General features: G+C 34.3%; 1 protein-coding gene and 1 long non-coding RNA gene across 2 annotated transcripts in view; one reads left to right on the top strand and one right to left on the bottom strand.

The window, feature by feature from the left end:
* Nucleotides 1–19,947, bottom strand: part of LOC127864616 (uncharacterized) — a 45,476-nt gene extending 25,529 nt beyond the window's left edge. Inside the window, exon 1 of the mRNA XM_052404424.1 lies at nt 19,538–19,947. Within this exon, the coding sequence (XP_052260384.1) occupies nt 19,538–19,875 (338 nt within the window). The 5' untranslated portion in view covers nt 19,876–19,947. The remainder of the gene's footprint in view (nt 1–19,537) is intronic.
* On the top strand, nt 6,243–10,410 carry LOC127862857 (uncharacterized). The gene is made up of 3 exons (XR_008040824.1): nt 6,243–6,318; nt 9,240–9,406; nt 9,911–10,410. It is a non-coding gene; the product is annotated as an uncharacterized LOC127862857 (long non-coding RNA).
* Nucleotides 19,948–27,690: the final 7,743 nt, after the last annotated feature.

Genomic DNA, 27,690 nt, shown 5'->3' with positions numbered 1-27,690 from the left:
AAATTTGTATGTACATGCAAATGCGTATAATAACGACCAGGCCGATTATATATTAAATTCGCCAATTACAGACGACGAAATAAAAACAAGTAAGCTTAAACGTGGAAAATCTCAAGGTAAAGACGAGATCGGGGCGGAATTTTACATAAATACTAAACACATTATAACTCCTATTTTAAATGTACTTTTCAATAAGATTTTATCTTCCGGCAGCTTTCCTGATGCTTGGAGTGAAAGTATTATCGTACCTTTATATAAATCGGGTTCGCGAAGTGATCCTTCAAATTATCGAGGTATATCTTTAGTTGACGTTATGTACAAAATATTTGAAGGCATCATTAATAATAGATTAACCAGGTTTGCAAATGAATTAGATTTAATTAATGAGGCGCAAGCTGGGTTTAGAGCAGGATATTCGGTTACCGATAATATGTTTATTTTACAGAGCTTGGTGCAAAAATATATTTCTAAGCCTGGGGGTAGATTCTATGTGTTATATGTGGATTTTTTAAAGGCGTTTGATTCCTTGGTGCATCATAAACTGTTCACATGTTTTATGCGTAAAGGAATCCAGGGAAACGTACTTAAAGTATTGACCTCAATGTATTCTAAACTTAAAAGTTATGAACGCACGAGCCCCGGTGCTATTTCGAGCCCGTTTACTTGTAATATCGGCACTAGACAGGGCGACTTGTGCTCGCCGATTATTTTTATTTTATATATAAATGATCTGTGTTCATTTATTCGACAAAAGTGCGATACTGGAATATTTGTAACAAACGATATCCCTGACATATTTTGTATACTTATTGCTGATGATATTGCAAATTGTGCAGATACTGCTGTAAATCTTCAGTTGCAGATAAATGCTATTGCAGAATTTTGTACCTTAACAAGCATGAATTTAAATCTTTAAAAAACTGAGGTTATGGTATTTAGAAATGGGGGTCCATTATGTCACTATGAAAAAATGGTATTTCAATAATTGTCCAATAAATATAACGTCCGTCTATAAGTATATGGGCATCCTATATACCCCAAAGTTGTGCTGGTCGGCTGCAAAAACTAAATTAGCCGCGCAGGGGCGAAAAGCATTATTTGCCATTAAAGAATACCAAATTCCGTTCGGATATTTCTGCTGTACAGAGTTCTTTAAATTATTTGATGCCATGGTAACACCCATACTCACATTCTGATCAGAAATCTGGGGATTCACATATAGTGATTCAATAGAGCATGCACAAATTGAAGCTTGCAATTACTTTCTGGGCGTAAAAACTACGGTCAATAGCTGTGTAGCTTTAGGAGAATGTGGTCGTTTACCAATGTACGTCATTTATCACTCAAAATGTATAAAATACTGGTGTAAACTTCTCCAGATGCCTGATAAAAGATATCCAAAAAACTGTTATAAAATGTTGAAGTTATTAGATGATATTGGAAGGCGAAATTGGGCTACGGATGTAAAGGAGCTTCTTTTTTAAATATGGGTTCGGCTTTATTTGGCTCTCACAGGATGTTGGTGATATTGATTTATTCATGCTCCGTTTTAAACAACGCCTTACTGATTGTGCAACTCAAACCTGGCACGAAAATATAAATGACTCTTCAAGATGCAATACTTACAGACAATTTAAAAGTTTATTAAACACGGAACGATATTTAGACATAACAATGCCATTTAATTGCAGACAAGCGTTAGCGATTTCGTTGTTCAAGCCATAGGTTTCAAATACAGTTAGGTAGACAATTAGGAATACCAAGAAATCTTAGAATATGTGCACATTGTCAATTAGAAAATGAATCTGTAAAAACAGAGGATGAATATCATGTATTTTTTGAATGCTCTGAATATGCTGACATTAGGTAAATCTATTTGTATAATTGGTATCATGGCAGGCAAACTGTTTCAAATTTCTTTGATCTGTTAAGAAATGAAAATGAGTTTGTTATTAAAAAAATAGCCTTTTATGTTTACCATTTAATACGTTCTTTATATGGAACGTAATACTTGTAGTGGAAGTATGTTTGTTCGTATTTGTTTTTTGTTTGTTTTATCCATTCAATGATATTGTATATACATAGGTAGGGACAACTCTCTGTATTATCTGTATATATATATTTTGTAAACATGATGTATTATGGGCCGGAGGCCTTTGTTTACAATAAACTTACTTACTTAAGTCAATTACCTGCATAGAAATGGCCACCATAACTTTATATCGCTTTTTATGATATTTGACTGGCGCGACTTTAAAGTTATGGACCAACCCCATTATGAAAGTCATCCAGAAATTTCCGAAAAGTTGACAGTTAACAAAGACCGGAACAAAACTGCTTTTAAATGCAGTTATTGGCCCAAATAAACCACTTGATTGGAAAAATTGACATTTTTCTCATTTAACTGACATATTCTTTCACAAAATACTATCTTAAACATTTAAAATTTATCTTTCCTGCTCTAACATATCGAGAAAAACAGCGATGTGACAGACATTCTTGAAATGCGAATCTCCCGAGATTTCACGCTCATATGACGTTATTTCTATTTATAGTAACATACCATGTGCTCAAGTGTTTTCAAATTCAGAATGACATTTCCCAGTATTTTAAATTATTCTTGCTTGTTTTGTAAACAAATTGTCGAGTAAATACAAACTCAAGGTAAAAAATATTTAAAATTACCTGATTCACTTTGAAATCAGTCTTTTGTTCGACCAGACGTATGTTGTTAATCACAAATAATAGATTTCCGAAAACGAAAGTAATGTTTACAAATTCAGCAAAAAAATGTCAAGGTTGATCTGAAAGTATCCAAATGAAAACTCGTCACGTGACAAATCGACAATGGCATCAAAATTGTGAATTTCAGTCTGAGGAGAGTTTTATCCTACAGCTAAAATATGATTTATAGAACAAATACGACTCATATAGAAAAGATAAGGTTTTCTCCACGGTTATTTTTAGATCAGGTTTCTTCCACACTTATGTAAAGAACATTACGTGGGGACTAGTTTTTTTTTGCCTTTCACCCCTGATTGCGTCATTTAGGTCATTGGGTACGCAGTCATTTAACGAGTTTACAAGTGTGTGTGTTTACGATGGATTATAATAATATCGTGAATGTGAAAAATACAGTGTTTGGATATAAAACTGAAATGAAACTGGTGAGACTGCATTTTCGATTAGTTAAAACGTTGAATGTACTCGAATAACGCGATGTTTTGTTGAACAATTGATGGATTAAATTTAAGAAAAGTGTCGGTGAATTGTTCTTTAACTTTTTGAAGGAAATCAATGTCAAATTAAAATTGTAATTTCTTTGATGGTTTAGTTGTTCCTTTGTCCGTCGATCAAAGAAAGTCTATCCTCAAAGAATTGCCTGCTTACATCCAGTGCTTTAAAATAGAAAAGATGGATGGCGATGAAGAAATTCGTCTAGAATTTTAACTCGTCATGGAAGCAATTTAAACATTACGAAAGTAAACATGTACGTGGTTATTATACAACTTCGGTGAGTAGAACAATACTTTAAAGTAAGTAAGTATAAAGTGTGTAAAAAAAAGAGTTGTTTAAAGACTAAAATTAACAATATCGGCAGGAATAAATGCTGAATCATGCTTCACGTAGCCACGGTATGTGTCTGCACATTTTGTATATTTCAAAATGGCGGCAGCCATGTTTGAATTTTATTTTTTTTTACAGTGGTGAAACAAGAATTGTTGTTTGAACACAACCGTCTGTGTTCTACTTGAGTGTGTTAGATTTGGAACGCTGATTAAATTTTAATCAAGGCGTATAGCGATATTTTGTCTCATTTCTTTTCTTTTGCGTGGAACTCTTAAGGACTATTTCGATTTCCGTAAACAAGAAAGATCACAATAAATATTACTACGCAATGTAAGATTCAGTTAATTTAATGTGTATTTGCTTTTATTTAAGGAATAAATTAAACAAGGGCTGTTTGTAAAACATGATTGCCCCCCATATAAGCTCTCCGTTGTAGTGACAGCCATTGTGTGAATATGATTTTTGTCACTGTGACCTTGACCTTTGACCTAGTGACCTGAAAATTATTAGGAGTCATCTGCCAGCCATGATCAATGTACCTATGAAGTTTCATGATCCTAGCCATAAGCGTTCTTGAGTTATCATCCGGACACCATTTTACTATTTCAGGTCACCATGACCTTGGCCTTTGACCTAGTGACCTGAAAATCAAAAGGGGTCATCTGCGAGTCATGATCAATCTACCTATCAAATTTCATGATCCTAGGAATAAGCGTTCTTCAGTTATCATCCGGAAACCATTTTACTATTTCGGGTAACCGTGAACTTGACCTTTGACCTAGTGACCTCAAAATCGATAGGGGTCATCTGCGAGTCATGATCAATGTACCTATGAAGTTTCATGATCCTAGGCATAAGCGTTCTTGAGTTATCATCCGGAAACCATTTTACTATTTCGGGTCACCATGACCTTGACCTTTGACCTAGTTACCTCAAAATCAATAGGGGTCATCTGGGAGTCATGATCAATGAACCTATGAATTTTTATGATCGTAGCCATTAGCGTTCTTGATTTATCATCCGGAAATCATTTTACTATATCAGGTCACCGTGACCTTAACCTTCAATATAGTGACCTGAAAAATCAATAGGGGTCAACTGCCAGTCATGATCAATCTACTTATCAAGTTTCATGATCCTAGGCATAAAAGTTCTTGAGTTATCATCCGGAAACCATTTTACTACTTTTGGTCACCGTGACCTTGACCTTTGGCCTTGTGACCTGAAAATCAATAGGGGTCATCTGCGAGTCATGATCAATGTACCTATGAAGTTTCATGATCCTAGGCATAAGTGATCTTGAGTTATCATCTAGAAACAATTTTACTATTTTGAGTCACCGTGACCTTTTTTTTTTTCACCGTGACCTTGGCCTTTGACCTAGTGACCTCAAAATCAATTTTATTTAAATTTATGATTTAATTGGGGGGGGGGAGGGCTAATCTCTTATGTGTGTCAGCCAATTACTAAATCTGAGAAATATCTACTGATTTCAACACCAACATATATGTATTTATTGAATAATACACAGCACCCTTAGCATATTATATTTAATTGTGAATATTTAAAAAAACATGCTGAATGGTGTTAGCAAATAATATTAATAGTATAAATATTATTTATTTTTATTGCCTTTTAAATTGTATGTTAAAGGTCAATGTGGTAGGCATTAATTGTATTGGGGTTAAATATCAGTATAAGAAAGTTAAAATAGTTATTGTTTTTATGTTGAGGAGATATAATTGATGCTGGCAAGCCCACATAAGTTTCCATATATTAATCAACACTTTCACACTGAAACTAGTTTTATTTATTATAGAAACAGTGTCACTCTCCCCCTCAAAAAATGAATATAAAAACACACTGTAAGTCTATTGAATTCTCCAAAGAACATGAATTAAATGGAAGTATTCACATTTTTATAGATGTGTGATTGTTCTTATAATATATTTAATATTTATGTATTGATTCAAAGTGAAAGACAAACAATTTCATATTCAGGTAAAAACTAAGTTTGAACATTTTAACATTTTTATAGTATCTGTGAACCTGTGATGTTCTGAAAGAGCAATTTTTATCCAATGTTTCATTAAAATTATGGGGAGCCCATAAATGTACAAAAGGTGCAATGGCAAACAAGCTGTAAAAAAGCCCCTTTACAATTCACCTTGATAATATATATCTATAAACATGAAACAAAGACCTAGTTGAAGAATTATTGTTTTATTGTTGAGTTATGTTAATAAACAAAAGACCAACTTATTGATAAGTGTGTTAAAGTGAGTCTTTTAGCCTTGTTGCGGCTTTCAAATTATTTATAAAAAGACCAACTTAAACTCGCTTTAACACACTTCTGTTTATAAAAAGACCCACTTCTGTTGTAAAAGACTCGCTTATGAAACCAAAAGACACACTTAAACACACATAAACCAACTCATAAATAAAAAGACTCACTTTTGACACATAAAAAAACAACTTCTTACAGCAAAAAAACTCGCTTTAACACACATCTACTTTAAAAAACCAACTTTAAACTCAGTTAAGCACAGTTTAGCTCACATAAAACTCGCTTTTATTAGCAAAAACCAACTTCCGCTCAGAAAAACTTAGAAAAAACACAGTTTTATGTTGGTTTAAGTGTGTTTTGGTATGAAAGTGGGTTAACTTTTTGCAAGCCCAACTTGAGTAGATCAGGAGTGGGAAAACCGAGCCCTGTCCTTGACCAAGGAAAGTTGGATTTGTTGAGAGGTAAAACTATAGGAGGTTTTTGTGTGACGTCACAAGAGGGGTTTTCCATTACTAAAAATAGATTGGCCGTAAACTTCTTGATCGGGCCAATTACATTGTATCAGAGTAAAGGTCGTCGGAAGACTTAATACTTACAATTTCACAAAACAAAACTATAAATACCCGTATTCTTTTTTAAAATAAGAATTTAATAAATGATATTTCAAAAATAATAAAACATATAATTATTTGAATATTATTATAAGTGGTGTGGATGCGATAGTGTTATTTTTCATCCGCGATTGAAATTTAGTGTAAGGGGTGCATTGAATCAGTTATAAAACAAAGCCCTAAAAAAGCTCAATACATTTCAATCTTGAAATGTATTTTTAATTTTCTTTTACATTGAATGAATTTTCGTTTCGTTAACATTGAATGAAAATATTAATAAATTTAAGCATTCAAATTGAAAAAAACACCTGCATATTTTGCAAATTGAACTGTCTTTGCATGTACACGTATATTGAAAACTCGTCTGTAGTGATAATGAGAGATACAAATCTAGCATTTTATGATACCATTAATCTACACATTTAATTTATTTAACGCAAGTATTTTATATCCCTATAATGACCAAACGCGATTGCTTGTTTTCATGATGATGTTTCGAACACTGCAGTAACGCACGATCTTTACACATTATAGCAGAGTTTACATTTGCAGGTACCTGTTAAATACATTAATTGTGTAGCAGTAAATGTGTACAATATTTTAAATGTATAGTTATTAAACACTTTATTGTTATGTTTAAACTGGCTAATATATATACTTAATAGTTCCTAGCTGTTAATCCATTTCGGACAAATGTCTATTTTTAAATATGTTCAAATATTTAATTAAAGCAACTGTTAAGTTTTTTACTTAATATGTCGAGAGATGACATGGAGGTATCATAAATTGTGTTTAATGACCAGACACATGTGGTTTATGCAGAGACCCCATACAAAGTCATACATGTATAGGTCCCTGGGTTTATGACACACTGTTTTCTTAGCAATTGTCTGGACAGTATCCAATCATATCGAGATAATTGGTTTGTGATAAAGAAAGGGGCAATTAAACACTGGGTTAAAATGCTGAAACAAAGAGTGTGAAAATTGGTGTGAACAATTAAATAAAAAACATTAACATTTATCAAGAGGATTTAGTTAATCTGTAACAAGGTAAGTTTTTACAGACAAATAGGTTCAAATACGTTTCTATATGTTGATAATGATTACATAAAATCAATCAATGTGTTGTTTGTTTTCGTCCTTATTTGTGTTCGTTCATTGGATTCAATTTGATCTGAAAGAATTACAATTTCTGAGTATTTTTGTTCTTCAAAAGGGTCGCGAAAATGTTTGTAACCTTATCACGATGCGCTTCATCAATGCAAACAATAGCAGCATGGCCGCAGTTTTGACGGCCAAAATTTGATCATGCGCAAACGTGACGTCATTATCGGAATCCCCAAAACCTCCTATACAGGTTTTAGCATTTGAAAGGCGTCACACTTCTGACCAGTCCACACAGCCAAATGAGACCACATATCTTGGTACATTTTCAAACAGTATTTTCTACCACACGTAATTTCTTTTAATTATTTATGACAAGCGTTAAGTCACATGTGATCACAGGATTTAAATTGCAAAAATAAACAAACAAAAACAACAAGCAAACAAACTTGTTTTGATTTAAATTAATAATATTTATAGTAACAAGATATACCATAACAGCAATACACTGTAACTCCAATATAGTGCGGTCCGTTATAACGCTGTGTCCAATATAAGGCGGGGGGTCCTTGGATCCCGTTTTTTCTCCAGCCTTCAATTTCTGATTCAAATCCATTTTATGCAGCTTCATGTATTTTCATAAATTCAATCAATTTGTAAGTATGGCGATCACAGCTTGATTGCTTTATCCGTCCGTTTAACTGATTTTAATCAATACGAGGTTAAACGACACTCGACAGGTAATTGGTGTTAATCTGTTGTGTAATGTCAATAAAGGTGTGAAAACTCGCGAGTTTGGTTTATTACATGTATTCCCTATCGGAGCGGTTCGGTGCGCTAATTTCAATAAGGCAAGTGCAAGTGGAATAATTATCAAATTAAAGATATTTAAAACGATTACCTGTTTATGTTTTGTATTTATCGTGTATTGTATTTTATTGTATAAGCTTTGGCTGTGTGTGTTATCGTTTATTATATGCTAAACATGCTTGATAAATAAAAATATCTTTGTGTGTGTTCAATGTTTCAGTACGTATACGAAAAATAAATTTTAAAATCCTGACGATTTATTTACATGCTAATGCAGTGTAATTGTCAACTGAGATGCACTTCAATTTTTGCCCGTTATCAGAAAGTCCACGGAAAGCATGTGTTTTACATGCTGCGTATGACGCAATAAAACATTCCTTTGTACATGTGTCGTATTGCATTCAATCTTAATTTAAATTTGCTCGTTCAATGAAAGCTGTGTCCCATAATGCACTGTTCTAATTTTTCTGAAAAATGGAGTAGACATATGAATTTGATTACGAAATTTGTAAATATATTTCTTGCCATAAATGTTTAACATTATTTTTTCGTAAGTGATGTTGTAATTATATTGGATTATCGGATAAATGTGCACATTAGAAAAGCTGTATGTATATTATCGTTCGATTCGGTTTATATGCATGTATTTGCGGATGACAACACAGCATGGCAATACGCAGGGCCTATACTATAGGCTATACTTATGATACCTGTTTTTATAGCCCCCTTGAATAAATAAGCTCAACACTTATAACGCTGTCCGTTTATAACGCTGTTGTGTGGCTTGGACCCCGTCATCCGCGTTATATTGGAGTTACAGTGTATTTATCACTTGCATTATAAAATATCTTTCAGGACCTGATCTCAAATGAGATCATGCACAAGACGCACCTCGCAAAGGCCATGACAGTATAGTTTTCAGACCTGATCAGCTGGTGACTGCTCTATGAAGTGCTGTTCAACCTCCCCTAAGGGGGAGATTCGAGAGGGTCTCCTGATTGCTGAACACTACGCCATGGTTGGTATGATTCTTTTTTATAGGGAAAAAGGGGATTTAAATATATAGGTGTTCTACTGCCTCCATATTCATTTTGAAACAAACATAATGCAATTGATTCAAATTTGACTCCAGCACATAATCTGTCTTGCGTTAATTTAATACTACTGCTAAAATTTAAGAGTTACTAAAAATTGTGTTTGTGTATAAAAGTTTTGAGAATTTAACACATAGGCAGACAAAAATAACCTCAGTATAAAGTTAACGATCAAGCTCTAATTTTGAACGATATAAAAAATTCAAGCAACAGTAATTTGCCTCCTTGTTTCAAAAACCTCTTTTGAAATCCTTCTAATGTAGATGATGTTAAAATGGGATATCTGAACTGATGATATTGATGTAAAAGTTTATTCCACCAAAATCAAGTCATTCAGATCAGACTTGATTTGGGTGGAATAAACTTCTACATGTTTTTTTAATACTGTAATGTACAGTAAAATCCTGCATTGATTGTTCATATACATTTCAGTTGTCATCTCCAAAAAGTTTGCCCTGCCCATATCAACAGTGGAAGAAAACATGAGATGGGCCTTGAGGAGGCTTCGTGTCATGTACTGCGGGGAGAATATATAAACTGTTTAGTGCTGAGCAATATGTTCCTTTGTTCATAGGTGTAAATATGTGTAAAGGGCTATTCCAGGAAAAGATAGGATGAAGGATTCCTTAATGTTGTCATTTTATAAATCCGGTACCACCAACACAGTTAAAAACAATTATTATTAATTTTATCCTCTGTATCACCCCTCACTAACTGAAACTGTATATAATCATGGTTCATACCCTTCCTCCCATTTTTACCTGTGGTAGCCCAAAGAGGAGAATGTTATTTATTTTAATTTATTATGTTAAATGTGCTCGCATATTGTGATAATGTATCTTGGGTAGATGTTTTCCTGGTTTTGTTAAAAATGCACTGTAAAAATGTTCACATTATTTGTTTTTTTTAATATAAACATTGTTTTTTGCAAATTGTGTGTGTCTTTTATTTATAATCACATGGGGCTTGTAATGATCTGTTGTGATTTTATCTCAAATAACCTTTTTACCATTAAGGTGTAAATATTTTTTTTTACAGAGGTTACAGGTCAAACAAGCAAAATTTTATGATCCCTTAAGCGAACAAAAGACTCACAAAAACCAACTTAAACACACTTTTGTAGACAGAAGTGTGTTTAAGTTGGTTTTTTGTGAGTTTTGGTATGTTGGTTTTTTGTGAGTTTTGGTATGTTGGTTTTTTTGTGGGTTTTGGTATGTTGGTTTTTTGTGAGTTTTGGTATGTTGGTTTTTGTGAGTTTTTTCTGTGTTTAACTCAGTTTTAACCAAGTTGGTAAAAAAACCCACTTTAAACAGAGAAAAAACCAACATACCAAAACTCACAAAAAACCAACATACCGAAACTCACAAAAAACCAACATACCAAAACTCACAAAAAACCAACTTACCAAAGAACACATTTATGTAACAAGTGAGTTTTTTCTGTGTTTAACTCAGTTTTAACCAAGTTGGTAAAAATACCCACTTTAAACACAGAAAAAACCAACTTACCAAAACTCGCAAAAAACCAACATACCGAAACTCACAAAAAACCAACTTACCAAAACTCACAAAAAACCAACTTACCAAAGCCCACATTTATGTAACAAGTGAGTTTTTTCTTTGTTTAACTCAGTTTTAACCAAGTTGGTAAAAATACCCACTTTAAACACAGAAAAAACCAACTTACCAAAACTCACAAAAACCAACATACCAAAACCCACTAAAAACCAACTGCCAATACCGCTTGGTTTAACACGGATAAAACTCGTGTTTAACTCGAGTTTTACACACTTATTTGGGAAGGGTAATGGGACTATTGGGTCACGTGGGTATTGAATAAATTACATTTCCAATTGTGGCAAAGAAGATACCGAATTGGAAATTAGATCATGTTTAATAGATAGATAGGCCAGACTAAATGCAGTGAGTTTAAATGCATATTGATAAATGGACAGAAATTTAACAATGTATAAGGCATGTTAGTGAAGGCCAACATCACAAATATTGTTCAATATTTTCTAACATGAACACGTTCTCTGATTACATCACAAATATTGTAAAATATTTTCTAACATTAACAGGTTCTCTAGATTTTGTGTGCAAACTAATATTATGAAGCCAGATCATGTGACCTTGCCCTTAAACTTTATATGTTTACTACTTTCCACCAAAGAAATCACTAAACCTTGTGACACTGACCTTTGACATGTTGACCTAAACATTAACAAGCGCATTCAGGTTTTCACTAATAACCAACATAACAATTTGCTAGATTGTACACCAATGCATTCACCAGATATAAGCAGAACAAAATTAGTCTACATACCGACCTCAAGACCAACCCATGATGGGCATGTGCACAGCATTTATATATACAAACCAATTATTTGAAGGGAAACTTAAGCTGCATTGGTCATTTTCGGCTCGGGTACTACTAAAAATTTACCCCGGATAATATTTATTATACTTAAATGTACCCCGGGTACGGAAACTATACTGAAACGTAACCTTCCGCTTAATTCGTCTCGGTCGGCTTTTTTTCAAATTAATTATATTCATATTTATGTCAATATTCTGTAAAATGACCTTTATATTATCGAAACTCCTGTTTAAAAAGCATTTTGACGACATTGGATTTTAGGCGGGAATTCATCTCAGGTACAGTCTCAATTGACCGGATATGTGTTAGTACATTTTCGGTACCCGGGGTACATTTAAGTATTTACAAGAGTACCCAGGGTACATGTTAGTAGTACCTGAGCTGACAATGACTAATCAAGCGAAAATTAAATACATATATAGGAACTTAACAACATTGATTTTAAAAGTTTTGTAAGTTTTAAATCTAAATTAAAGTAATTCAAGAATGCCAATATCAAAACTACTATTTCACACAAATCTGACTAGCAAAGTGCACAAAAAGTAATAAAAAAAATATGTTGATAAATTTCCAATTCTTATTGGAATGGGTTAAATAAACCATTTAAGCTAATAAATAAGCTAATTTGCTAAATATCATATTGAAAATTCTTCAGCTTAATGGATACATAATACAAATTAATGGTTGTGGATATTTGAGCATGTCTATTTCACACAAAGGAATTTTCTTTAAGGAGTATCTCATTTGCTGAGCTATTTAAAATTTTGTGCGGAATATTGATAAGTTTTAAAACATCATAGAAACTTGTTCAACCAAAGAACATTAATTTGTTTTCCATAAAGCTGTTTAAATTGTTAAAGAACTAAAGGATTACAGTAGCTTAAAAGGGTATAACAACAATATTTTCCACTTACCATACAAATTATTTAAGCAATACATATTCTCTCTTTTCAAGCAGACATTAATAAAGGAACATCGTTATATTTTTTTAGACAAGAGGGCAAAGAATGGCATTGATCGCTCACCTGTGTAATGGGGCATGGCCAAATTTTACCCCAGGGGCATGTGTTGAACAGTTTCTTATCGAGGACCAAACAAAATATCTGACATCACATACCACATTTTATGTGTGTGCTTTGTGTATGTTAAGTTGTTATGCTACGATATACATGTACACTTTGAAATATTTCAGTGTAAACAACTACAGACATGGTCAATTTGAACCCTTAATAATGATTGAATCAAACTAAGTACAGGAACGCTATATAATGTTACATGCCAAATATTACACCTCTCACTTGGCTTGTAGAGAGGATTTTAAACATAATTCAACTACATGTATGTAGGTCTATATCAATTATGCGACAATGAAGCATTTTCACTTTAGAAACCTGGGGAAAATATCTAGAACAGTCTCTTTAATGAAACACATTTGGATTTTACATACGAAATATCAACGCTGTAGACATTGTGGTTTAACGGAAGAAGTTATTATGCTAAATAAATCCATACAAAAAATGTGATTCTTGGGGAATGGTCAAATTTTTGTACCAAGGGCTCCATTAAACATGAAGCCTTTAAATTTTGAATCTAATTAGAATGGTGTGATTTAAATTAAATTTTACTTTCAGAGGGACTACACATGCGTCAAAATACGTATCTATTTGGTAAAGGGTTAATTGTATGCTACATGTACATTTATTTTGGGTGATTTCATTTGCAGTTGCACACATGCTATGCTTTTCTTGTATGTGTTCAATGTTTTGTTTGCCTTATGTAATAATGAGTGACTCGGTATGGCTGAGGAAAATAATATTCCTAAGTTAAATGAAAATCCTCCCAGGCATGTTTATGTTACAAATAAGACACTTTAACCTAGAGCATGGATTTTGTTTGACGCATTGTCTGGTAGTCAGTGAAATATAAAATATGAAGAGGCATTAAAATCTTTTTAGGAATGCAAAAAATACAGAAATGATATAAATTTCAGACAGAATACTCACACACACACAAGAAGTCATGCATAGACTTACAGTGTGACTTATATGTGCCGTACTTCAGGGGCCTAAACATGTCCCAGGCCTATATATAACAAGCGTATTTGCCTTATTACGCAATTCAAATAAAGTGGACCAAAACACAAAACTTAACCAAATTTTCAAGGGCCCATAATTCCGTCAAAATGCAGTCAGAGTTTCATAACTTTGCATGCACAGTCCCCTTATGATAGTTAGTAAGTGTTGCAAGTATGAAAGCAATAGCTTTGATACTTTAGGCATAAAGTGGACCTAAACAAAAAACTTAACCAAATTTTAAATTATGTAAGTATAAAAGGGGTCATAATTCTGTGAAAATGCCAGTCAGAGTTACATTACTTTGCCTGTCCAGTCCCCTCATAAAAGTAAGTAAGTGTGCAATGTTTGAATACAATAGCTTTGATACATCAGTGTTTTTTATGGCGATTTCGGGGACAATATTCAGCCCCATTCCCCTCAAAAAAGAGTATATATTTTTCCCCCATTTTGTAGAAAAATCCCCTCAAAAAGTAAAAAAAAAAATAATTTTTTTTTTAAATAACTGTCTTATGATAAATATACAGGGCTCAACATTTAAGGTTGTCCTACTGCCCCTGGCAAGTAAGTTGTTGGGTCTGGGCAAGTTATTTTATAATCTAGTTGTCCGCCTGGAAAAGTGCAAAAAAGAACAAAGAGCATTTAATTTAGACTTTAATTGCTGTAATCATTTTGTTAAATGTTCAAAAATAAAAAAAGGTTTTGTGGTGTATCATTTTGGTATATCAAGCAATATGAGGTTTACAGTTGATGTGATATTTCATGTTTGGGCAAGTTGCTGTACGTTCAGTGCAAGTAGATTTTGGAAGTACTGGCCCGGTAGGGCAAGTTGGTTTTTCGGTTAATGTTGAGCCCTGATATATCTCAAATTTATTCATAAACAACTAATAAAGTATATAACTATAATTAACATGATTTTGAATTATTATAGTTATATTAAGTTAGTCAATATTGTGTCAATATTCGTTGATAAAAACATTCCAATTTGGTCCATTTTATTGATAAAAAATGCTCACATTTTCCATGTTATCGATTTAAAAAATCCCAATTAGACTCAAAATGGCAAGGAAAACTAAGACTGTGCATGAAGGCTGAACTGTCTGAAACTAATGTTGAAAAAATCATTGGTATATATTTAAGAAATAGGACAAAGACATTCAGCTGTGAATATTACATTTATGCATACATGTGTATTCATATAATAAATATCATTACATATAAAACAGTAAATTTTTAATTTTCCCCTTAAAAACGACACGTTTTTCCCCTTTGGACGGGCCCCGCCACCATTCCCCTATAGATGGAAAAAACACTGTACTTTATGAGAAAAGTGGACTTAAACACAAAACTTAAGCGGATGCCGGCGCAGACGCCGCCGCCAACACCGACGCTCATGTGATGACAATAGCTCATAATTGTTTTTTTAAATTTGCTAAAAATACTTTGATACATAGGTAATGGTAATTTCTTGTTTCTTTCATCCATATTAAATATATTTAAAAGTTCACAGATAAATTAGGAGTCCTTTAATTGATCCCAATATTCATAATGATGAAAGAAAGTTTGAAACCTCTTCATCATAAAAGTAACTGCAACGCCAACAGTAGATTCGAGCATGTAACAGCCACAACTTACTGCTGGCTATCACAGGGGTCGCCCCAAAACATTTGCAACAACATAAGTTATAACGGTTACAACAACGCCAACAGTAGATTCAAACATACATCAGTATTGTGCCTTGTTTGCATTATTTTCCAAGGTTATGATGTTGGCTGCATGAAAACTATGGGGTCACATATTCCTGGTAATTGATGACGTTGGCTTGTAAAACACTCAACTCCTTTTAGTTAATGGTCATAATTATTGTATGACAGATATGATGAAAGGAGCTTCCAAAGTTCTATCCTAAACTTTCAGCTAAAAGGGTTAGCTTTTAGACGATCATAACAAACATTAACTTCAAGTTTAATAGTTTGTGTTTCAAAACATTTGTAAAATATTTATGAGCTATGAGACATTTGCCCTGCCTTTTATGAAATTTCACCAGAACACTGCTTAGGAAATGCATAATCCTGTCATCCTGTTTTATATGAAAATACTTCTAGTTCAATTTGTATGAACTGACACAGCTTTCATTATGTCCATGGTAGTTAACAGTCTTATAGCGCGATGATTTTTTGTGCTTAGCCCTTTTTGATGTTTAAAATGTTGAGCCACATACATAATTTATCCATAGGAGTGGAAAGGTTGCTGTTCAACAAATGGCCTAGGTTCTTATACCTGAGCAGAGTTACTTTTAGTTTTTCGTTTCCATAATTCAGCTGTTAATAAATAGAATGAAATACCGGATTTTTTAAAATTAGATATAAACAAGGGCTGTTTGTAAAACATGCATGCCCCCTATATGGGCTATAAGTTGTAGTAGCAGCCATTGTGTGAATATGTTTTTTGTCACTGTGAACAACGGTGGTGGTGGTGGTGGTGGTGGTGGTGGTGGTGGTGGTTGTGGTGGTGGTGGTTGATACAATGCATTACAAAAATGCAGTTAGCCTTACATTTGGTAAAATTTAAATAAATTACAAGGGAGGCAAATGCTGTAACAAAAAGAACATGCATAAACAGTAGTTGTTTCCCTTGTTTGAACCATGCTTAATCCTTAAAATGCCTATTTCCAGTAACTGTGACCTTCACCTGTGACCTTGACCTTTGACCAAGTGACCTCAAAATCAATAGGGGTCATCTGCGAGTCATGATCAATGTTCCTATGAAGTTTCATGATCCTAACCTTAGCGTTCTTGACTTATCATCTGGAAACCATCTGGTGGACGGACCAACCGACCGACAGACCGACCGACCGACAAGAGCAAAGCAATATACCCCCTCTTCTTCGAAGGGGGGCAGGTGGTGGTGAACCATTTTACTGTGTTGAGTTTTTCTTCGAAAGGAGGCATAACTTGGTAGAGATAATGCAACCTTAATTTCTTTTTTGCCCGATGTTTATTGATACAATGCATTACAAAAATGCGTGGTGGTGGTGGTGGTGGTGGTGGTGGTGGTGGTGGTGGTGGTGGTGGTGGTGGTGGTGGTGGTGGTGGTGGTGGTGGTGGTGGTGGTGGTGGTCGTGGTGGTGGTTGATACAATGCATTACAAAAATGCAGTTAGCCTTTCATTTGGTAAAATTTAAATAAATTACAGGGGAGGCAAATGCTGTAACAAAAAAACATGCATAAACGGTAGTTGTTTCCCTTGTTTGAACCATGCTAAATCCTTAAAATGCCTATTTCCAGTAAATGTGACCTTCACCTGTGACCTTGACCTTTGACCAAGTGACCTCAAAATCAATAGGGGTCTCTGCAAGTCATGATCAATGTTCCTATGAAGTTTCATGATCCTAGGCCTAAGCGTTCTTGAGTTATCATCCGGAAACCATCTGGTGGACGGACCGACCGACAGACCGACCGACCGACATGAGCAAAGCAATATACCCTCTGTTCTTCGAAGGGGGGTATAACAACAAAAGCTATGCAGAGATGGGTACAAAGCGTATGAAAATAACTTGTTGATTTGTGCGGAAAAATGCTTCAAAATTGATAATAAAAGTGTTGTGAGTATTATATTCACTAATGTTGAACTTATATAGCTGGATGGAAGATGAACAAAATGTTGAGATCTACAAAACATAATTTTGGGGAAACCTTCAATTTGGAAATTGTAGGTCTTACTTGGAAAAAACTAACTTTTTTGCAAGTATTTTCAGTTACTTTCCGAGACATTGCATGATCTAGTTCAACGGAAATACAGACTGATGGACAGGATTAGAGCGACATAAAGATCGGTAGGGTTTAAACCTATAGTCCCCATAAGAAAAAGTAGTAGCGAAAAAACATAAACAAGAAACGGTAAACAAGTTATAAACATTAAGGGCCTAACTTCGATGAGCTATTTGCAATTTTACTTTGAATTCATGTTGTTCTTTTATTTTCCTGAAGAATGGTTTAAAAGAATTGTCCTTAGATAGCAACATATTGTCAGATCCAAGCATAAGAACAATTTTTAAAATGATGATTATTGACTGGTTATCAATCATAAAAGCAATAAAGGATATTTCTTTGCTTTGGTAAAATTAATTTTATATCATGAGCAATCAGAAAATTATTATTTTCAAACTGGCCCAGGCACAAGTAAACATTGATTTTTATGCCCCCCTTCGAAGAAGAGGGGGTATATTGCTTTGCTCATGTCGGTCTGTCGTTCTGTCTGTCGGTCGGTCGGTCCACCAGGTGGTTTCCGGATGATAACTAAAGAACGCTTGGGCCTAGGATCATGAAACTTCATAGGAACATTGATCATGACTCGCAGATGACCCCTATTGATTTTCAGGTCACTAGGTCAAAGGTCAAAGGTCAAGGTCACGGTGACCTGAAATAGTAAAATGGTTTCCAGATGATAACTCAAGAACGCTTATGCTTAGAATCATGAAACTTCAAAGGTAGATTGGTAATGACTGGCTTGCTGACCCCTATTGATTTTCCAGTCACTATGTCAAAGGTCAAGGTCACGGTGACCCGAAATAGTAAAATGGTTTCCGGATGATAACTCAAGAACGCTTATGCTAGGATCATGAATCTTGATAGGTAGATTGATAATGACTCGCAGATGACCCCTATTGATTTTCAGGTCACTAGGTCAAAGGTCAAGGTCATGGTGACCTGAAATAGTAAAATTGTTTCCAGATGATAACTCAATAACCCTTAGGCCTAGGATCATGAAACTTCATAGGTACATTGATCATGACTCGCAGATGACCCCTACTGATTTTGATGTCACTAGGTCAAAGGTCAAGGTCATGATGACCCGAAATAGTAAAATGTTTTCCGGATGATAACTCAAGAACGCTTATGCCTAGGATCATGAAACTTTATAGGTACATTGATCATGACTTGCAGATGACCCCTATTGATTTTGAGGTCACTAGGTCAAAGGTCAAGGTCACGGTGACCCGAAATAGTAACATGGTTTCCGGATGATAACTTAAGAACGCTTATGCATAGGATCATGAAACTTGATAGGTAGATTGATCAGGACTCGCAGATGACCCCTATTGATTTTCAGGTCACTAGGTCAAAGGTCAAGGTCACAGTGACAAAAAACATATTCACACAATGGCTGTCACTACAACGTAGAGCCCATATGGGGGGCATGCATGTTTGAAAAACAGCCCTTGTTTTCTATTTTCTTTTTCTTTTGATCCCAAGTCATCCTATTGTAAAGTGTTTAACAGGAAATTTCAAGGACATGATGACATCAAATGAACATTAAAAACAATGATTCCTTTTACAGAAAAATGTTTAAAAAAATTATTAATACTTCTCGCTTTTTTTCTCTGTTTGAAATGATGAGTTTCAACATTTAAATATATTTCCCTATATAAGCATAATCATTTTTATTAATTTAAATACCAGTTAGTGGATTTGAACATGAACATGAACTTTTTATTAAAGACTCTTTCTTTGGATTTACATCATGATGAATATGGGTTTAACTGTCTGTATATAATAATTTGTGTAATCATATTGTTATAATCACTAAACAGCTGAGGAGTACATACCTGTGTTGATCAGATACACACTGAGGGCAGCACAGATGTTTGTGCAGGTTGCAGAATTGGTCAATTTTATGTTCCTTATGAACATCACAAGTTTGTAGAAAATCCACCACCTTTTTTGAAACTGGCCATTTATCTATATCAACCCTTCCAATAGAATTATGTTTTGCAAACAATTTACCATGCAGATGAATACAGTTTCCACAATAAAATCGTTCACACTGTTTACAATAGAAATCAGCACTGGTCCCAACAGTATTCTGGTCTTCACAGGCATTACAAATATAGTCCTTCACTTCATTAGAACTGGGCTCAACTGAAGACTGAGAACTTGTTGCCATTTTGTAGATTAACTAGTTTTAACAAAGTCACTTTCTGACACTATAATTACAAACAAATCTGCATCAGTATATAAACATATGAAACATACATATATATTATATACTATTTATATTAGATCAACTATTACCACTTATACAATGACTCAGAAAATCTCATGTGAACATGTAAAACCTTGTCCCACGTATAACCCTAAAAGCTCTTTGCGGCACAGTTTTGTGGGACTAGTGACCAGCCTCACTACGTCACGATGTAAACTGTCACGTGAGAACGTGTACGGTGTCAGTTTACTTTAAACCTACTGGAATGAAATTTTAAGAAGTGCATTCAATAAAATGCTAATTTAAACTGACTTAAAGCACATAATACATATAGTTCAAATGACTGCCCAGGTTAACAAGAATGGTACTTTTTATTTAAAACTAATTCCAGATGGGCTATGTTATGATGTTTGAACTTGAATTGTGGCTTTGACAAGGGCCTTTATAAAGAATACTTGTTAAACAATACAATATAGTCACTACTTATAAAGAATGTAAAATTTATATATAATGCCTATGCTAGCCAAACTTATTTAAAGGGACCTTTTCACGTTTCGGTAAATTGACTAAATTAAACAACAAGAAGGCCATGATGGCCCTGAATCGCTCACCTGACTAACCAAATACAATCACAACCCACTTTTCATCAAGATAAACATTCTGACCAAATTTCATAAAGATTGGATGAAAACTGTTACCTATATTGTCTACACAAGGTTTTTCTAATATTTGACCTAGGAACTTAGTTGTTGACCCAAAATGACCCAAATACAATCCCAACCCAGATTTTATCAAGATAAACATTCTGACCAAATTTCATTAAGATTGGATGAAAACTGCAACCTCTATTGTCTATACAAGGTTTTTATATTATTTGACCTAGTGACCTAGTTTTTGACCTAGTGACCTAGTTTTTGACCTAGTGACCTAGTTTTTTTACCCCAGACGACCCAAATACAATCCCAACCCAGATTTCATCAAGATAAACATTCTGGCCAAATTTTATAAAGATTGGATGAAAACTGTGACCTCTACTGTCTACACAAACAAATTGTTGACGGTTTTTCTATTATTTAACCTAGAGACCTAGTTTTTTACCTCAGATGACCCAAATACAATCCCAACCTTGATTTCATCAAGATAAACATTCTGACCAAATTTCATAAAGATTGGAAGAAAACTGAGACCTCTATTGTCTACACAAGGTTTTTTCTATTATTTGACTTATTATGTGACCTAGTTTTTGACCTAGTGACCTAGTTTTTGACCCCAGATGACCCAAATACAATCCCAACCCAGATTTCAGATTAACATTCTGACCAAATTTCATAAAGATTGGATGAAAACTGTGACCTCTACTGTCTACACAAACAAATTGTTGATGGAAGCACACAGGCTGATGATGCACACACGCAAGCACACACAGCGGACGCCGAACATCACACGGTCACATAAGCTCACCATGTCACTTCGTGACAGGTGTGCTAAAAATGTTTCAGTTTTGCAAATTTTTGTTGTAGTTATGATTAAGGGTGTCACGTTTACAGATTATTCTAAACTTTTAAACGAAATTAAATAAACGGAATGTTACAGTTTAAACGGTATCCCTATGTCCGTTTAAAAAGCATCAGTACCATAGCATTTCCAAACTGAAAATACATAAATGTAGTTATTTCCGGAAGTAATATTCAGTGCATATCCCATTCGCGCAATGACGTCATATTAAAACCATAAAAGATAATAAAACAGACCATCCGTATCACCACATGTGTATTCGTCATTCTATTAAAATAATTTAATGAACGTCGAAAATAATGTAAAATCGATGAAAAATACTGTTTCAGAAAACGACACGTATTTTGCACATGAAATACAATGTGCAGATCGTTTGACCGCAGAAAATGAAAAACCAGTTAACTAGCAAAAACGTAATCAATATACACTTCAACACCGTTATTTCGAAGTCGTCGGGACCGTTAAAAAAACTTCGGATTAACGATTATTCGAAATAAACATTTGACAGACGACTTCTTTGATCCTGAAAAAATACAACATTGTGGAATTCGCATGGTTGGGTCACACTGTACTTTTAATAATTGTTTTACTTAAAAACGTAAACTAGTCAGATAGCAATTGATTTCTACTTGTAACAAACGGAGGAATAAAACGATTCTTTTTCTTCTTTTTATTTTTCTCTAATTACAGAACATATAAAATATAATGCATAGCGCATCATACATGTTAATACATATGAATACATTTTCGGAAATGAATTCACTTTTTTTTAAATAAGACGCGATGTCTTTCTGAACACCGGCGTTAGCAGCACTAAACTGGACGCGTGTAACATATTTCTCCAATTTGTCAAGGAAATTGATGAACTGGCTTCCGCTCGTGTTTTGCTCGCAGAACTGCCTTACGTCGTTGATGCATGTGATCACACGTTGATTAGATATCATGTTCATTCATGTGTTGTCGGCCTCGTCGTCGGCTTTTGACGACATTATAAAATTAACATGCTACGCGCAGGCGACAAAGGTGTAATTATCGGCTTTGACGCACAACGCGCAGACGACATAGGTGTGAAATTACGCTCAGTGTTTTGCAGTTTTGCAGTTTTGACTTCGGATTAAAGATTGATAATAAGGTGCGAATTATAGTGTTTGGACCGACATAAACACTTCGAATTAACGATTTCTTCGGTTTAACGAAGTTCGGATTAACAATGAAATTTTACATTGAACAAAGCAGAACTACAATCGGGACCCGAAAAATACTTCGAAATAACGGTGACTTCGGATTATCGGTGTTCGAAATAACGGTGTTGAAGTGTATATAATTTGGTTAAAATATTGTTATTCAACATGCTACCGCAGTGTTTTACTTTGCTAATCAATCAATTATAATATTTCAAGATGGCGGCATATTCACTGTTTCGTTGCCAAGTTGTAAGATTTTCGGAAAGTAGAGAAGATTTTCCGTTAGTTTCCGTTCATGTAAGTGCCATCCGCTAACCAATCATAAATAAATTACTGCATAATTCGGTAGCCCGGATTTACCGCAAGTACTGGGATTTCGCAGTTCTTCATCGATATATTTCGTACGGGTAGTCGGCTACGTTATTTGCACCCCAATATTTATTATATTGATATTGACTGTCGTTTAAACGTTTACTGTTTTGGTAAACGTTTTTCAGCAAAAGACAAAACGCGACCGTTAAAACGTTTAAACGTGACACCCTTAATTATGATATGTGTGAGGAAACAGTAATACTGAACATAAACTGTGCTTCAAAATATCCATTATATGTATATTTTCAGGATTTAAACACATGAACATTATAGAGCGTTGCAACGCAAAACAATTGAATAATTTGTAGAGTTCTGCTACTGTCGTTATATTTTGTGAAACTACGAGGATTGCTTATATAAAGTTTGGAATAAATCAATCATAGTATGAGCTAGGATGGCAGAGTGCTCTAAGCGATATACTCCAGGGTTCAGTGAATCAAGCCCATTTGAGCGTTACTTTTTTCTTTCTTTAATTGTTTATACTAGAGCTCTTTAGATCCAATGTTTACATGTACATGTATCAATATAAAACATTTAATGACAATTATCAATACATGCAAAAATCTTTGAAAAGGTCCCTATAAGGACAAAGTTTTATGGATTGGTTTCTTATAATTTACATTTGATCTTGAACAGTGAACTTAACCTCAGACCGAGGGGCCTGGTTCTTGCACTCTTTCAAACCATATTGTAACTTCTACCAAATAATAAGACAATCTATCTAATTGCAATGGACAACGTGTTATCCATTTGTCTCTTTCAGAGTTCATATGATAAAAAGTTAGTACAAATAACACCAACAGACCTATTTTTAGATTTATTGAAAATATAGCAAATATAATGACACTTGTTTTATTTGAACCATGAAAATAAATTAAAATTATATGCAATCATGAACACATGCATATGCCGTCAGACTATTGGATTCTTATTAGGTAACACATACAATATCCTGATAAAAAATTGCTTTACAAAACAATTAAGTATTAATATCACATAAACGCTCTAAAATACACAATAAGATAATTGATCAATATATCTTAACACAAACAGCGCATAACGGGTGCCAGTTTTCGGCTGCCGTAGCAGTTTTTAATCAATGAAAGCTTGTCAGATTTTTTTAGAGGTCACAGTGACCTTGACCTTTGACCTAGTGACCCCAAAATGGGTGTGGCGTGTAGAACTCATCAAGGTGTATCTACATATGATTAGTTTCAAAGTTGTAGGTGGAAGCACTTTGATTTTAAAGAAAAATGTAAAGGTTTTAGCACGACGTGGACGGCGGATGGCAGACGTCGGATGACACGACTAGCAGGCTATGACATTACCTCGGGTTTTCTCTGAAAACAGCCATGCTAACAAATAAATATCAGAGAAAGATTGAACTCATTAATCATATAATCATACAGACTGCTATGTTGATTAACATTTCGATGTTAATGCGTTGTAACCCTAGGAGCTCACTTTGGTGTTAACCAGATTTTGACCCAAACTTAGGTATACACACTGCCATGCGTTTGATATGTTATTGTTTTAATTTTGTAATAGCAATTATAGAAGTGGTTTGATGTGGTACGCCATCTTATCATTGGCTATAGTATAGTCATTGTTGAAATAATGTCCAATGCCTTATTAATTCAGAAGTGTAAATAAAATCAAACGCGAATGTGTACAGTCCTTTTTTGAGTTGTATTAACTGTAATGGTGGGAAGTTCAGAATCAAGTCCGTTCTACTTACAACCATACACCGGACTTCTTTTCAAACATATTTGCCTACATTATGCTAGGTTTGTTATTTCAACATTGAATGCTAAACCAAACCCCAGCTTGGAACAAAAGCTTAAAGTCACGGCCTATAGATTAATAAATCCTTGTTGATGATGGGAAACTTTGAAAACCAGCAAGGTTTCAAGACACACAATTATTACACTTACATAATACAAGCACCATTCTGGGCAAGGATACAGAAGAAATAAAATCTACATGTTTAAGAAATAATCAACCTGTAAGCGTTGGTTATTGCGGTAATAACCAATGGTTTGCGTAGTAATTAAACCACGAGTGGTTTGATAACAAGCATCGGAACAACAAACGTGCAGACGATGTTAGACAAATTGCAGACAATTTGTAATTTGCTAAAATCAGACATTTGGCCTGAAAGGGATGTTTGAACCTGACCTTTGATCTCTGATTCTTTACTTTGAGCTACTAGAGAGATTGTTACACATGACACACATTTGATCTCTGATTTTTTACTTGACATTTGAGCTACTAGAGAGAAGATTGTTACACATGACACACATTTGATCTCTGATTCTTTACTTGACATTTTAGCTACTAGAGAGAAGATTGTAACACATAACACACAATCTGCAATGGTTAACATGTGAAGTGCATCATATTAAAATTACATGATGAATTACAAAGGCACTGTCAGTGAGCAATGTGCTTTCAGGCTAAATACTAAGATGGTGGTAATCAATTTTTAAATAGCGGGTTGAATGAAAAATTAGAGTGCAAACGACTTTGTCGTCGCGTGCAGGCAATAAAAGCCACAGTCACATTGAATCTTATAAAAACAAGAAAAGTTGTTGAAATGATAAACTTTGTTTATGGATCGGTGCAAATACCTTGATAAACAGTATAATAATTAAGTGTAGGGAAATAAAAATGTAGTAATAAGTGTAGGGTAATGGTATTAATGAATTGCAAATCTCCTCTTTGATATCTTCACACATGACAGTTCATGTTGAAATATTGTAGTCTATATAAGATAAATGTAAAGCCTTAAACGTTACATCAAACAAACACAACAAAGGGCAATAACTGTTAAAAAAGTGCAGGGTTATAGTTCCATGCGTTTTCCCCAAAAAACGTGCTCCCTCCGGGTTTTTTTCCTGATAGCGAGTGTTCACACGGGGTTTGAGAGCCAGGTGAACTCGATTAAACGCTCGGCATTACACCGCGTTCGCTAATTCTAGCGGCATGTAATACTTTAGCCTAGTCGGTAAATGCAGACAATTTCCGTTCTTATCAGTGAATGCCGTGCAACGCCGCGTTAGCAGTGTGCTACTGGGCATGCCAAAAAATAAAAATTTAAATTGTTTAAATACTGAAGTACATGTATATAAAAGAAAATTGTATAGAAAATTAATATATGTTTAAATTCACAGGTACGTCTACAATATGAATTAATACGCCAGGTGATTGTTTAAAGTTTAAAAGGATAAATGTTCCGTAAAATTTCCAAATGAGAATAATAATTAGTAATCCGAAACACACTACGATTTTAAATGTTAACACAACATTTACAAATGCTTCCAATATACAGTCATCATGTATATTTCCCGACAAAAGCGTGCAAAAATTATGCTGCAATGTACAAGGTCAAGGTATACTCCTGCAAAGCGTGCGTGTATTGATTTTTTTATACAAACTTAAATTGTAGCGCAGAGAACACTTAATTCTGTTGATTTCTGTTAAAAGCTTCTTTGGTATTTTTTAACAAAATTATATCGCGAATAAGTTGATATTTCCTCCAAAATAATTTCAAATCGAGCACGCCGAATCTTTATCGTTACGGTATTTTAGTAGAGTAATTATTTTAACAGTAATTGTACTGTAAACTGATTAAAGAAGACATCTAGGCGGAACTGGATTAAGTGTTTGACGTTATGAAAACACGCAAAGCTTGTCTACTGACCTATTGCGTAGACTGCTGTCTGCGGTGTTTTGACAAAAGGGATTAACATGTGTGAATGTCACTCTGCCGATTTGGTCCATAATTACTGGTAAACATTGTTTTGAATGTCGACGCAATTAGAATACAACTGAGAATATTTAATGCAACTATCAACTCAATAGTTACCACCTTCTTTTAGCAATCAATGGAATAACCTACCTACAAAGAGAAAATCAATGCATTAGTGAGCAGAGAATCGACTTTGTTCCGACAATTAAAACCATTCCTTATGCATTCGTTGAACGTGTTTACTTGAGTAAGTTATGCCTTCAGACAGGAAGCGGCTATCCTTTGATAACGTCAAACTGTCAATCCACACAGATTTGCGAGACTTTTAGGGTCCTTGGTCATTTGTATACATGTTCAGTATAGAAAAAACACCTGCTTACATGAAAACTTTGGATTCAATTATCAAAATAAAAACAATGTTGCAAACTGTGATTATATTAATTGGTAAGTATCAGTTTTCTATACAACTACTTCTACAACTACGTGGGGATTGATCTATCTTGGTTGTTTTTTTAATGGTAAATTATATATATAAATAAATATATATATGTACTTGTAATACATGTAAATGTAATTTTATTTGAAAATCAGGAAGTCAAACAAAGTTAAATTGATCGTTATCTTGTATAACGCCGAGTTTCCCCCGCGTTGCCAACGCTGAGGGCCGCCGCTTCCGCTTATCAGTTTTGCCGATTGTTAACCGCCGCGTCCAAAATCATGCAAACGCCGCGTATTGCGGGATTTTCTTAATCTCCCTCCAGGTCAATCCCGGCGGAGTAGCGAGGGAAATTGGGGAAAACGCGTGGAGTGTACTGTAGTGTAGCCTATCTGAGATATTGCCCTGAAAAGTTCAATACAAATAGAACAAACACTTCTCACTATCAATAAACCATCTGTCTATAATCTTCCTTGTTAAGAAGAACAGTCACTGTTCTCAAGCAATGGTTGACGTGT

Source organism: Dreissena polymorpha, chromosome 1 (assembly GCF_020536995.1).
Source record: "Dreissena polymorpha isolate Duluth1 chromosome 1, UMN_Dpol_1.0, whole genome shotgun sequence".
Taxonomy (NCBI): domain Eukaryota; kingdom Metazoa; phylum Mollusca; class Bivalvia; order Myida; family Dreissenidae; genus Dreissena; species Dreissena polymorpha.
The sequence above is the reverse complement of the archived record's forward strand: the minus strand, read 5'-3'. Positions and strand labels throughout refer to the sequence as shown.